The 15,064-nt window shown below is 35.1% G+C and overlaps 2 protein-coding genes across 2 annotated transcripts; both read right to left on the minus strand.

The window, feature by feature from the left end:
* Window positions 1–2,673: 2,673 nt before the first annotated feature.
* On the minus strand, window positions 2,674–3,584 carry LOC108980408 (E3 ubiquitin-protein ligase RHA2B-like). Its single transcript, XM_018951318.2, has one exon. The coding sequence runs from the start codon at window positions 3,489–3,491 to the stop codon at window positions 3,000–3,002; it is 492 nt and encodes a 163-aa protein (XP_018806863.1). The 5' UTR covers window positions 3,492–3,584; the 3' UTR covers window positions 2,674–2,999.
* A 3,108-nt stretch (window positions 3,585–6,692) lies between these two features.
* Window positions 6,693–7,271, minus strand: LOC108980404 (protein LATERAL ROOT PRIMORDIUM 1-like). The gene has a single exon (XM_018951314.1). It carries the CDS (start codon window positions 7,269–7,271, stop codon window positions 6,693–6,695), a length of 579 nt encoding a protein of 192 aa, XP_018806859.1.
* Between the last annotated feature and the right edge of the window lie 7,793 nt (window positions 7,272–15,064).

A 15,064-nucleotide genomic window follows, 5' to 3' on the forward strand; every position in this document is an offset into this window, starting at 1 on the left:
ATTTTAAAAAGAATAATATTAGATATAATCTTAACGTGGGTAAGTTTTACACATTTATTTTTAAAAAAATAAAATCTATTATTAAAAAGAATAATTTTTTTTTTATGTAAATTCTAAATTTACTTAACTTATTTAAAAATAATGCACGAAATTTTCACATTAATACACAAGTCGCAAATATCTCTTTATTTATTTATTATTATTATTATTTTTTGGATAAGAAGCCATCAAATATCTCTTTTTAAAATACCCCACCAATGTGATTTTTGTGATGGCACCCGTGACACATCGGACACATAATATCTACAGTTCGGCACTTCCGAAGCATTTATAATGTCTACTTTTGTTAGGCCCCTAACTCCCTATTCTTGAACTTTTGACATCAATGTCTATATTGTTTGGTACGTTAGACAAAATATCTAAAAAAAATTTCAATTTTTTTTTTGAAAAAAAACATTTAAAATCTAAATCAAGAAATTTCTTTCAAAATTTCACAAAATCATTACCCTAATCAATACAATTCTTATAAACTCTAAGAACATAATACTTTTTAAGAGGAAAGTTGTGCATAAGTTATTATTCATTTCCACATCTCATACCTATAGCTTTTTCATAGAGTGTAGGGTGTAGGGTGTAGGATGGTGAACAGTGATTGATGAGAATAGTTTTCTACTTTTAAAACATTATATTCAAACAACTTTTTAACTCAAACTTATTTTCAAAATAAACTTTATTCATATTTGTTTATCATCTTTCTCAAAACTCAATAAACAATATATCCCAAAAAAAAAAAAAAAAATTACAATTTCCACGTATTCTCAAAATTTCTCTAAAATTTATGTAAGAGTTTGAACCTTTTCTTCTCCCTTTTATCTCAATATCTAAAAACAATATCCAATTAGCTGCTCACTCTTCCTCCCTCAAAAGGCTTCATTTGAACATTTCTGGTTTCTTCAAAATTAAAAAAAAAAAAAAAAAAAAAAACTCTCTTCTTTTTCTCATCTAATCCAAAAGGTAGTTGAATAGTTAGTTTATTCTTTTATTCTTTTTTTCATCATCAATTCCCCCATTCACCAGTAGCTTTCTTCACATTCACTCCCTAACCACATCCATCCTTCCCTACCACCCTACCTCACCTACTATCTTATTCCTTTTCTTCTCTCTCTCTCTCCCTGTTTTTTTTTAATCCCAATCACATCACCTACTAATATTATTACTACCAACTCTTAGCCTCCAAATCTGTTACTTCCATGAGTTTCCAAGGAATTCAAGTTTTGATCTTGCTGATCCAAACTCCTTAGATACAAACCCAATCTCTCTGGCATGGGTCCAGGTCCTGTAGAATCTAAGCTATCTTTCATACCAATCCAAAAATAAAATAAAGATCATACTTGCATTTGCCTACAAAGATGGAGTACTGAAGATATTCTTTGATTGCACCATTCCAGCCAAACCAGTGTGCAATGTCTAATCTTGTTAGATGCTACAAAAACTTTGTAGTTCATCTCATGAACTATACCCCAAACTGTACAGATAACATCTGTAAAAGTGACATTTTTCTTGGTATTGAAGGCAACCACAAAGCTAAAAAAGTCATGGGAAAGGAATAATATTTCTGTGGTCTCATTTGCCCTTCCTTTTCATTCTTTTCTCTTATTTCGGTTTTCTTGTATTGACTTCATTATTATTATTGAAGCACTTTGTTCCTTTTTTTTTTTTTTTTATACCATGCTTGATATTCAGTGCATCTAAGTATTAGTAATTAAAAAAAGAAACTCAGAAACTTACTTCACAAATCATTTCACAGCTATGCATACAACTGAATGAAGAGTACTGCTTCTTGCATTTCCTCAACGACTGCTAAAATTAGTCGATTAAGGCGGAAAAGACTCGAAGGAGCCTATTAAGCCCTGATCTACCTTATCACAGAGCCAGTCTGTCTCTAAATTATGTTATTATTGTTTGTTTTTCTAGTCCTACATCATGTTATTTGTGTGAACATGCAAATCCACCCATTGAATTCATAAGAGGCCGAGTGTTTTCAGCTACTGAACATGCGATCCAGTGGGAGAGGTTGGGTGGACCATTCATACATACTGCCTTCATATATTGCCTCATTGAGGTTATTTTCCACATCTTAAGGATGGTTGTTGAAGACATAACTAATCTTTTACTGAAAAACATTGTGCAGAATGGGAAATTTTTTCTTTTGGTTTTTTTATTTTCGAGTTTTCTTTAATGGGATGAATTTCCCTTCTTGCTTGTTCTTATTACTCAAGCTTTCAATGCTTATAATTGGCTTTTGGATTTGATGAGGAAAGTCTTCATTTAAATCAGTTGAACATCTGGGAAATACACGGAATTTCATTTTACCAAGTTTTTAATATATATCCAATGCATCAAATTCTCCACCCTCTCTACCTACCAATCTAAAATAATGAAGAAGAGGGGATAGTTGAAAAATGGGGGCGCAGTTACTTCTGGTAGGTCACCACTATTATTTATATGCAGCTCATGTTCATAAATTAGATCACCAACACTAGATCTACTTGGGAAGATGTTTCAGTTGTAGCTCTACCATTTGGAAACCATATTTACGTGCTGTAAAAGGCTTTGTAGATTTACCAAGTTCCTAAATTTAACACTGATTTCAAGCCATTGCAGAAACTAAACCAATATTAAGCCTCTCTTACAATTCAACCGAGTTTTGATCCCATATACATGATATCTGTCAATATAATTTTCAAACTCGGCATTTCATCAAAGCCAAAAGTCAATTACAAGCATTGAAATGTCAAGCAATAAGGAGTAAGCTGGGAAATTCATCTCCTTACGTTTTCAATAAAGTTATGTATGCATACATTAATCCGAAGCAGTATGAAATTTAAACTCTTTTTTGTTTTTCCTCTTTTCACATTGAAACAAAACAAGAACCTACATACATGCTTCTATGTTCAAAACTGATCAGGACCTCTATACTCTTGAAGACTGAAGAGAATTCAGAAAAATCTACTAAAACTAGTGCCATGTAATGCAGACAACAAGAGAATCACCTCCTCATCACTCCCATCATACTCCACCTGATCTTGCATCCTGTGATAACTAGCCACAACCTCATCCGGCAAAACCTTGGTCCTGCAAAGTGGGCAAGTTGCAGAACATTGCTGCAGCCACCTATCCAGGCAATCCTTGTGGAAAGTGTGCACACATTGCAGCCTCCTAATTTCTTCCTCTTCCTTGAATTCGGACAAACACACTGCACACTCAGCCGGCTGAGGCTGATCCGTCCTCAATCTTCTACTGTAACGAGTCGTGGGATTCTTTTCCTCGATGAGTTTGAGGTATTGGTTGGTGGTGATTAGGCTTTTGTCGGACTTGGGGCTTAATCCCATGACAGACCGTATGAGAACTATAATTTCAAGCAGCATTAGAGTGAACAAAACCAGGGTTATGGTTTTGAGGTGATAGAAGAACAGAGAGAGAGATGACATTGTTGCAGCTGAACAAAGCGAGATTACTGGGGGCTGAGCATCTATATTGACAGTTAATATATAGCAACTAAACAAGACTATGCAGTGAGCCTTATGTTCTGCATAGAAGATGCTAATTTGATTTGTGGGTTCATAGAAAATGAGCAAACCCCATGTCAAGCAGTGACATGTGGAACACCAGAACCCTCGTACCAAGTATTCGAAAATATCATGATCTGATAAATGATACTTATAATCATGATTATGCAATAATCGTATAATTATTTAAAAAAAAAAATTTAAAATTTACATTAAAAAAATTAATTTTTTAATAATAAATTTTGATATTTATATACTTCATGATTGTATATAGCATTACTCGTCGTAATCTATATTATACTAGACATTTAGATTTTTTTTTTCTGTTTTGTGTCACGTGATTTTGTTCTGCAACAACGTGGTGGGCCTGCACTGCCACGGCTGACTCCTTTTTTCTTGTTCATCGAATAAGGGAATAATTTTTGTGTTTGGCTGGTTTGTCGAGGACAATGCTCTGTCCCTCCACCCACAGTAAAAGTACGTTTCATCTACGAAGAAGCAAAATTACATATTGTTGGAGGCTTGGAGGCTTGCCGTATTGGCAATTCTAGGTAGGTTTCGATTAACGTAATGGTACGAGTCGTACGACAATGGACATTTACAATAGTGTGTATATATATATATATATATATTAATACGATTAGTTCTTCTATTTTCAAGTCAATATATAGAACATACATAATTAAAAATATGTCCTATTTTTTATTAATAATTTATAAATATAAAAAATGTCCCTTCCAAAAAATTTATATATGCTTAACAAGATTTTATAAAACTCCAATATACCTAGGAATGTCTCTCCATTTTTTTCCTATAGTTCTAGAGTTTTGTATAATTTTTATATATTATTTATATTCAAGAATGTGGTCTTACCAAAATTAAATCAAAACTAAGTTTAGGAAAAATAATAAACTTATTAATATGGATCCTAAAGTTTTTTGTTATACAATATCAGACTTCTTAATAGAATCCAAAATAAAAATATAAGAAAAATTATTTAAAGTTGGTGATCGATATGAAAAATAGATGAGAGGTTTTATCCTCTAAATTTCATTGAGCAAGAAAAAATTTATTTAAGGTCTCAATTATAGTATTATATGCTTAATGTGATACGAAAATATCTAGAGTTTATATGAAACTTAATAAACTAGTTTGCATACTAGAATGAAAAATAACATTCTAAAAGATCACTCGGTAGTTTTTATGAAGCAAATAAATTTTAAATATTTCATTATAAAAATAATAATAGATGAATATTATTTCATAAAACATTGCTGTAAAAAATCTGAAACATATATTAAGACGTTGTGTTTTTAGAATTTTATTTCTACTTGTATATTGCAAATTATCGAGATCTAATTTTATATATAGTAACGTTTTTATGGTTTTTTAATCTTAATGTGTCACAAATTAGAAAATTCCCCCCCCCCCCCCCCTCAAAAAAAAAAAAAATTGTTGATTCCGCCACTGCACAAGATAATCCAATTAAGCTCTTGCTTATTTCTACAAAAACCTTGTAGGCATAAGCTTGCGCTTAGTCTGAATTTCCGTTACGCATTCAAGGGCGCATTTAGAATAGGGATGGGATGAGATGGAAATCACATCTCCAAAAAGTATTGGTAACTTGAATATATATTGGAGGATGCTGAAGGATGGTGACAATCATGTGAGCAGTGAGCACCTCCAATCCTTTTTTTTTTTTTTTTTAATTTATGAAAATGAACTTCTTCATTATAACATTCATCAAATGTAATCAAGAATACAAGAGGGAATACTGCCTACATCAATAAATGATGTAGAAGACAAGAGAGCATTCTTGGCAAGCACATGAGCTGCCTTATTACCCTCCTCTCTTTGAATGTGTAAGATTGACCATGAGTCATAAACAGTTAACTGACCCTTAATATCATCAATGATCATACCAACTGCAGACCAGTTCTCTACTTTGCCGTTAATAGCTTGAGTAACTAGGAGTGAATCCCCTTCTAGTATTATCCTTTTAAGTCCTAGGTGAGAACCAAAACAACAGCTTCCATAGCCTCAACAGATTCAGCTAGAAAAGGATCAGGATAGAGTGACCTGATTTGTCTTGTGTTGCCGACACCAACCCATTCCAATCTCTTATAATCAGACCAATACCAATTTTGCATCTGGACTTGTTAATTGCTGCATCCCAATTAATTTTAAAAACCTGAGGAGGTGGGGGAAGCCAAGTTGAGCTTGTCTGATGTTGCTGTCGAGACTTAACAAAATCCTGTGAGTGCATATCCAACAAGTCCTTTAGAATAGACTTGCCATGCTCAGCAACTGAATTTGGGCCCTTAAATTCTTTTTGGAAAACATAAGCATTAATTCTCAACCAAATGTGCTTGCTAACCACTGCTAACTCCTCCACAAGCTCCCAACCCCCAACTGAATCTAGTTCAAGAAATAGATCCTTGAGGGAGTTAAAGCTGGATGAGCTTTTTTGAATCTGTCTTGAACATTGATGCCAGACATCTTGTGTAGCAGGGCATGTCCATAAGGCATGTATGACTGTTTCTTCTTCTTGTAAGCAGATAGGGCAACAAGGTTTCTCAAGAATTTTCTTCTTGTGCAGATTGAAGTTGGTTGGTAAAGCCTCATTGCAGGCCCTCCATAGAAAAATTTTGTCTATAGGAGGAACTTTCAATTTCCATAGCTTTGACCATAACTGATTGTGTTGAGAGCTACTTGAAGTCTGTCCATTATCCATATCTATTAATTCCTTATGTAAATGGTATGCACTCTTGACTGAAAAAGTGCCTTGAGAAGTCCCATTCCAAATAAGCTTATCTTCTAAAACAACGTTCATTCTCTAGTCCTTAAAAAAATAATAAATTTTGTTTTTCCCTTTAGGATCATCATTATCAGTCATAGATGGGAGTGAAATGATATTTTTTTTAAGATTAGTAATGGAAATATTGAAAAATATGAAGAGAAATCCTACAGATCGGTCGGGCTGATGTTACCCAAATAATAGCCCACCAATAATGCACTGACATGTAGGCTGTCTACCACAATAATCTTGTAGATGCACTGCACGGAACCTCCCCTTTGCTATTTCGCACCCACTCTGATTTTTCCTAATAAGGTTTGTATTTTTTATTGTACCAGATTCCCAGAACCACCATGATCAAGAATCGCGGGTTTCTTGAAATAATGCCCATGTTGAGTATGTTGATTATTCTGCCAGAGTTGAATTCCTTTACCACCCCTGTTCCTATTACTCAGCATATTGTTCTCATCGTCAACACCAATGTTTGATGGCGTGAGGCAAGGAGTAGCAGTGAGGAGAGGGATGACGCCCACGCCGACGCCTGCTCCAAGTTCAGTGGCGGGGTTGGAGCCTTTGATGGAATGACGATTGGACATGATGGGGTTATACTGATGGTGGTGGTGGTGGTGGTTGTGGTAGAAAGATGAGGCAGGTGCGACGACAAAGAGGTCACGCAGGCCCACCATGCCCATCTCCGTGGAAGCGAGGCCGTAATTGATTTGCCTGGAGGGCGCAGTAGACCACATTCTAGAGGTGGGTCCGGTGCTAGTTCCTACGGCGGTAGGTCCGGCATTGAAGCCAAGGGAGAACTCATCTGAGGTGGCGTGACTCGTGGCTGAAGAGGACGTAGCTACCCAGTCTGCGAAGGCTCCAGAATCCGAAGGTAACCTCTTTGTAGTAGCCATAAGTGATGCCCTTTGTCAACAAAACACAATCTTTATTAGCAGTGATGTATTTTTAGAACACAAATATGGGGAGAGAGAGTTGTGATCTTGAACTCAATCTATGGATGTATATCTACAGGCGTTATATATGTAAGTGGGGTCTCTGAAATTTTCGGGGAAATAAGTTATGAGAGAGAGGGAGGGACGAAGATCTTCTTTGTTGGGTGGCTTTCTACCAATCTCTCATGTGAACGAGTGTATATTGAATTTGGTATAATATATGAGGTGGCGTCATGTGAGTGGAGGGCTGTTATTTGGGAAAAAGTGGATTGACCGCTTAGAAGCGATTCTCAAATATGAATCATGTTGCACTTCCTTTCTATTTTATCACTCACGTCATACCGGTTGACATGGCATTGGTTGGAAGCTTCTATTGTTCTACAGAAGATTTTATTTTCTTAAATAGACAATCACATCAATTAAGTGTGAAGTAGGGTTGGACAACGGACTCAAATAACTCGGCCTGTCCGCCCAATCATGTGAACGGACTCCTATAACTCGACATGTCCACCCAATCCACCTGTTCCACTAGAGGATGGGTAGGCAACCCTCCCATCTCAAGTGCGGGTGCTAGACAAAAAAAAAAAAAAAGCCCATGCGGGCAGAGTGTGGGTGGGTATTCCACTAGCTTGGAATTTCACCATTTTTCCTGTATAATATATATTATAAAAAACTATATAAATTTTTAAATTTCTCTCTCTCCTCTAACTTTTCCTTATTGTCCACATATTTTCTTTTCTTTTCGGTGTTCTCTTCTTTCTCTTTCCTCTCATGTCGATGTTGCGCCTCTCTACGACCCAATACCATAATCGCCACTGTGGACCTATAAGTTAAAGACCCACGATTGTGCTCGTGAGTTTATGAGCTTTATGACCCATACCTGCTATCATGGGTCTGCGAGTTTTATGCCCATTGTCGCGTATGTGGGTTTGTTAGCTTTGTGATTCACGGTCGTGGCCGTGGGTCATGGTCATGTCCATGGATTTGTGCTTCTGTGCACATATATGTAGATTTATGCATCGATATGAGTTTTGTTAGATTTGTTTGATGTAACTACAATTTTGTGCTTTCTTTTTAAGAATACGTTTTTGGATGGGGTGGCCAAACGATGATAGTGTCAATCTGCCTATCCTACAAGCAGATGCGAACGATCATGGATGTGGGTGGAGGACACGGTGCAGGGTTGAGATTTACCCACCCGCCCAAGAGGAGACGGGGTGGTTACCTACCTATATAACTCGGGTAGCACTCCTAATGTGAAAAATAGATAGCGAGAAAGAGGAAGTGAAATTCTCCTTCAGCCAAAACAGACTAGAACAGTGCAGCACAAGTCAATCCACAATGATCTTTGGCCGTAGTATTGCAGTTAGAAATTTAAGACAATATCACAAACACTTTAGGCGGGGCCCTAATCCCTTTTTGAGGAATGATGCTGATGCCTTAGTCATTGGCTCCACATCCAATATTTTTTTCTTTTGCATAAAGGTGGATGATCATTGTTAAAGTGAAACTGGGCCCAAGCCTTTTTGGCATTGTTTAATAGGTTTGGCCCACTGCAAACTTCTATCACATGCAGGTGGCCGTTTTAAATGCCCATCTGCTCCTCGCTCTGGAATCTCAACGCCACAAGTTACAACTGCTTTAGAAAATTCATAATCAAGATTTCGAAAAAAAAAAAAAAAAAATTCATAATCAAGTGAACTTTGAAAATATCACAAAATAAATAAATAAATAGATGAGGTCCACTACACATAATTCTAAGCTATTAGGGTATCTTAGCTATTCGAGTTTGATAATCTTTTTTAACTATGGTTGTACGGCTCAAATACTAAATTAATATTTTGTCTCAAATTACCTATATATATTTTTTAAAGAAATCTAATGCAATAATAGACACTTGAATGGTTTAAACAAGGTTTTTTTTTTTTTTCTTAAAAAAAAATTTATATAACTGTATCTTGGTAGAGTTCAAATATAGAATACAATGGATAGAAAATCTATGAACAAAGCATGAATGGCTGTCGAGACCAACATAATTAATGCCAAATAAATTGACAATGCTCAGCATACAATATTATCTATATTGAAGTGTTGAACCAACCTATAATAATATTTCATTCACCCAACCCAACGTTCTCTTAAATTCTTATCCGAATTTGAAGATTTTAAATAAAAAGAAAGATAGATACATCCAAAATATTTATATCATAACTATATATATATCTTATATCTTAAAAGCCGCTATATGCAGATGAACATTAATGAACAGTATTTTTGTTTGCACTTCCTTCTTCCACTTCTGTCCCTTTGTCTAGCCGGGTGTGTACACTTTTACTCTCTGAGTTCCTTATATTTTGTTCGTCTGACCGAGGGTGTTTTGATCTTTTTAGTGAAGGTCCTATGCATCTTCTGTTTCCTCCTCTCTCTCAACTCAGACCCCTTCTCTCTTCTGTTTCCGCTTCTGTTTAACGTGTTTAACGCCGGATAATAGTTCTTCTTCAAGGAGCAGGAGCTCTTTGTCGATTTCTCCGCTGCCGGTGTGCAGTCACCGTAAGGAAGATCCATTGACATACACAGCTATCTTCAACATACACGGCTATATGAAGCCTAGAAAATACATAGCATACAATGCATTAATTAAATAAATTCCACAATGCATTAAAAGAGGTAAAATCTGGAAAAGATACGAGCTTTCAACTACAATAGCTCGGTTTTGCATCACAACCACAATCCAACGAAAGGAAATCAGGGTTAGGGTTTATACTTTTAGTGGATCTCTTCCCAAAACACAAAACGCATAAGAGGAAATGTAGATTCAGCTTGGGAACTAGAGAACACACAAAATCCTTGGCTTCCTATTTTCCTCTTGAGAAGATGAAATAATAAGTGCTTGGGCTTAAGATGAAGGAGAACGAAAATGGAGAGAGAAAGAGAAGTGTCGCACAGATGGACTTGAGGACTAGTGAAATTTTTCCTTTTCCTTGCCTTGGAAGCCGACGCGTATGATGGGGGTAATAAGGGCTTAAGTGACTTCTGAAACTCCTTCCCTTAGAGCATTAGCATTGGATTGGCTATCTTATTCTTCAAATTTTCACTAATATGTAACTTTTTTACATTTAACTAATCATTCAAAACTTGAAGTCTATATTGGATTAGTCATCACACTCTCTATAATAATAAAATATTATTATTTTTATTATTTATATTTTTTTATTAATTTATATTTTATTTTCATAATCTTTAATAACCTCCAACAAATCATATTCATTTTTATCTTCACAATCTAACAATCTATAATATAATAATCTCATATGTATATAGATGATAAAATCTCATATGATTAAAAATCTCATATCTATAATATAATAATCTTAAAAAATACTTTTAGACTTGCTATAGTTCTTTTCATATTTGAAAAGAAGAATGGATTTACTGTAGCTTATAATTTGGATGAAAACAATTTAGCTAATTCAATGTGGAGCAAATATGAATGATGTTTGCTAAATTTGAAGATGAAAAGACATTTGGCCAATCCAATCCCAATGCTCTTAGAAGCTAAAATCGATGACGGAGATTAAATTTGGAAAGATATTTTCCTTACCTAACAAATCAATGGCTAGGATTAAATGAGCTTTATACTTAAAATAAATTAAATGGTAAAACTAAAGGTAATGTTGTAAAATAATATAATTATACCCTTCCCTCATTTTAACAAGTCTCATTTAAATAAAATAATTAAAAATCTTTATATAAAATTGCATAAAAGAATATTTAATTTAAAGAATTAATAAAAAATGACTTAAAAGAACATTATTTATTAAATATTAAAGGAAATAAATTGAACGGTGTCACATTGAGATCTCGATGCGCGAACTCTCTTCTATAATTCTATAGTAAGAGATGTAACATGATTAAAAATATGAATTCTAGGTACTTAATGTACAAATTAATATGTACTTGTGACGTATTGCCTGATCACAATATATATGCATCTTCCACGACTCGACTTAATTTACATGATGATCATAAAGAGGTGTCATGCATTGCATGGTCTCAATTAGCCAGCCAGCATTTTGATCTAATCTTTTTGTTAAATTTGTATTAAACAAATTTAGCAAAATGATCAATTTGTATTAAACTATAACGTATTTTGAATTAATCCTTTTTTTTCTAATTTATCCAAACATGTAATTATTATACTTTACTAACATATCATTATCCAAAGATATTTGTTAAAATTTTTTAAATAATTTATTAATCATTTTTCTTTTGTAAAAAATCGTATAAATTTTGTAAAAACTATATATATATATATATATATATATATATATATATATACACATACACTAGTAATAGAGCAACGTCCAAGTTCAAATAAGAAGTTGAGAGTTGGAGTAAAAACTTGGGAGATTTTTCTCCCACTTTTCCCATTAACCCTAACAGTTCCGTTTGAATACAAAAATATTTTTAATATATTTTATCTCATCATTACAATGTTCTCAGATTTTCATACAAAATATAATAAACAATTCAATTTTTTTAAATTTTAAAATAATAATGATATTAAAAAATAATATTATAATAATATTTTATTTAACTTATATAAAATTATCTTATATCATCTCACTGTCCAAATGAGAATTTAGTCTAGCATCTCTCAATTATTAAGGGTTGACTCGTGCCTAATTACCGGTTAATGCAGGTCCAACTTTGCACCTTCCATTTCTTCCCCTCCCTCCAATAATAGATCCAAGGTCGAGGTGGAAATTTTTGTGAAAACCAAAAGGTTGTCTCGAGAATAAAGTGCCACTGCCACCTTTTTTTTTTTTTTTTTTTTATCTAGAACTATTGCACCCAAAATAATCAAACTTTTTTTATTTGATATCCAACTTCCCCACCTTTGAATGGTCTACAAAACTTGGGTCGGCGCCCCACTATTTCCTTTTTCTGTGTTCTAAACCATCTTTGATCAACAACTAGCTGCTAGGATAATACCATGCATTTTAAAACCAGCCAACTTCCGAGATGCAAACTCATGAAACACTAGTAGTATAGATCATGGCATATAAATTCCCCCACTTAGAGCCACTAATCCCACCATACAGATCAAGAATATCAGATTTCTATCCAAATCCCAGTTTTCTTTTTCTCTTCTTTGTTTCCCACCGAGTCATCATCATGTCGTCCATTGGTTTTAGTTGTGCTGCAGTGTACGTGATGAAGAAACGCCAAGAGGAAAAACTAAAGAGAATGGAGGAGAAGGAAAGAGTAAAGAGATCAGGAGAGAAAAGAGGGGAAGACGGGAAGCTGGCCGTAGATGGTTCTACAGTTGGAAGGAGGGAAAAGGTCCACCCGGGACATTTTCCAGTATCCCAGGATTCTGCTGGAAAGCCTGGCTGGAGATGAGATCAGACATGCCACATGTAGTGATCTAAACCTGACATTATAGCTAGCTTTGGCTGCAAGTTATTGCGGGTTTCAAAACTCGTAAATTTCTTGGTTTGGTTGTGAGAAGATCATCATGTACATATCGGATGTGTGCTTTTCTCCAATCAATTAAATAAAAACTATTTTCTATTTTTGACTTTCTTTTTCAGCTCTTATTTGATTTATCATGGCTTAGTACTTGATAGTTCTCCCCCACCATTCTTTTTTAATGTTTTGGCTTTGCTAGGTTGGTATTTTTTTCTTTTTAATTCAAAGAGCTAGTGGAGCTATATATACCAAATGATCGAGCTATATCTTCCCGAGTCCAATGGAACACACATAAAGAAGTCAGATGTTTCTTCTATTCTTTTATTCAACGTAATTCGGCTATCTTTAAACGTTCTGAACCAGAGATTTTGCCCGTGAAGTAGTAGATCATCGCACCTACTCATGTTCAATCCAGTACTGATTTAGTACATGACATAAACACGAGGAGGCTCATGCATGCGGCCTGCAAACACATAATATAACTAGTGCTACTGTTACTAAGTACATGAGTACTTTTTCTATTTTTTGTTTTTAGAAATTAAATGCGAAACTAAACTCATAAAATATCATACATTAATTATCCATTATTAGCATGAATTAGTGGTAAAGTCGTCTCATTATAATCGTCAAGCTGTATAGGAAGTTGGTTGAATTGCCATTCCTAAACTTTAATAAATCCTCCCAACCTAAGAAGTAACTAAATTTCTCAGTAGGACCAATTACGTACCTTAGCTTTTACATTCAGAGCATATGTTAACTTTGTGATAAACCATTCATTTTTCTATCGATTAGTCACGAGTCTCTCCTAAACGTTTTAAATCTCGAATTATTGTTTTAAATTTAATGGATGACTTTTAAATCGAGTCAAATATTTTAAAATCTTTCAAGTTTTTTAAAAGTCCAAAATTATTTTAAATGGAGGGTATTTTTAGAATTATTGGATCAAACCTAATTCTTAAAGTAAGTCTATAAATTTTGGAGCTCCTAAAATTAATAATATAGTTTTAGAAAGTTATTTTATTTAAATGATTTTATTTCTTTAGGAATATTATTTAATATTCGTCATTTTATTTTATGTTAAAAACTCTATTTATTTAGATAGATTTATTTCTCTTAGAAATATTTGCTAAAACTCATCATTTTAATTGATGATGAAAAATATTATTTTGGGATCAATAAAACAAAGTTGGATTTTAAATCTAGTCTCATTCCATTTCTATTTCATTTTACTATTTCTTTAGTTTAGTTTATTTTTCCATGTTTTATTTGCCCTTGAATTAAACCTAACCCAATGAGTGTGAAGCCTAGCCCATCAAAAGGGAAAGACTCAAAACTACGTCGTTTTGGGACAAACCCTAATTTTCCACTCTCCTTCTCTCTTTCCTCTTTCTTTTCCTTTCCCTTAGGGGTGCTACCCGCACCCAACAGAGCGGGGTTGCCCCCTTCCTGCACCCCACCCCCGTAACCCAGGAGCGGACCCTTGGTCCGTCCACCCCCCATCCACCGCCCACAGACCCACAACCGAAATGACTCAGAGAGGAGAAGGAGTTGAGGAGGAGGATGAGTAGTAGAGAACGGCGACTGCAAGAGGGAGAGAAGGCATCAATGGCCATAAAGGAGAGAGAGAGAGAGAGAGAGTTCGCCAGGGGTGAGGGAGAAGGATTTAGGGTTAACTTAATCCCTCTAAAACAACGTCATTTTGATAACAAAATTTATTTACATATGTATGTTTTGGGTTGGGCTTAAGCCCAACCTGGGGGGCAAGGTGCGGAGGGGGGCAGCCGATGTTTCTCCCCTCCTTATTGCCGTGCGCCGTCATAAGCCCAACCGCTGATGTTTCTCCCCTCGACAGGACCTCTTTTGGCTTCTCCCTCGCGAATTCACTCTTCCTTCATGCCGACAATCCAGCTCCCCCATGCCCAGCCCCACCCCCCTCTCTCTCTCTCTCTCTACCGTGCATGACAAGCCCAACCTTGAACGCATAACAGAGCCACCACAAGCCATTCTAAGTCCTCACCTCCACATGACAACAACCACATAAAGCAGCAAAAGGCTGCAGCAACATCAGATCTTCCACAACAACACCCACACACAGCTAGCTCACCACCAGCATTGCCCTATGCTAAAGATAGAGCTCAGGATGCCCTAATCATCTAGAAATCTTACCTATGCGCAGTAAGGGATTCTTAGACCAATCTTGCTTTATATGTCGTGGGAATTGAGAAGTTTGAACTTGCATTGTTATGTAATTTGTGAAAGGTGCTATGTTGTTGATAACT

This window comes from Juglans regia, chromosome 10 (assembly GCF_001411555.2).
Source record: "Juglans regia cultivar Chandler chromosome 10, Walnut 2.0, whole genome shotgun sequence".
NCBI lineage: Eukaryota > Viridiplantae > Streptophyta > Magnoliopsida > Fagales > Juglandaceae > Juglans > Juglans regia.

Bases quoted from the DNA above. Each gene is read 5' to 3' on its own strand.
- LOC108980408 (XM_018951318.2), bottom strand. From the start codon at position 3,491: ATGTCATCTCTCTCTCTGTTCTTCTATCACCTCAAAACCATAACCCTG.
- LOC108980404 (XM_018951314.1), bottom strand. From the start codon at position 7,271: ATGGCTACTACAAAGAGGTTACCTTCGGATTCTGGAGCCTTCGCAGAC.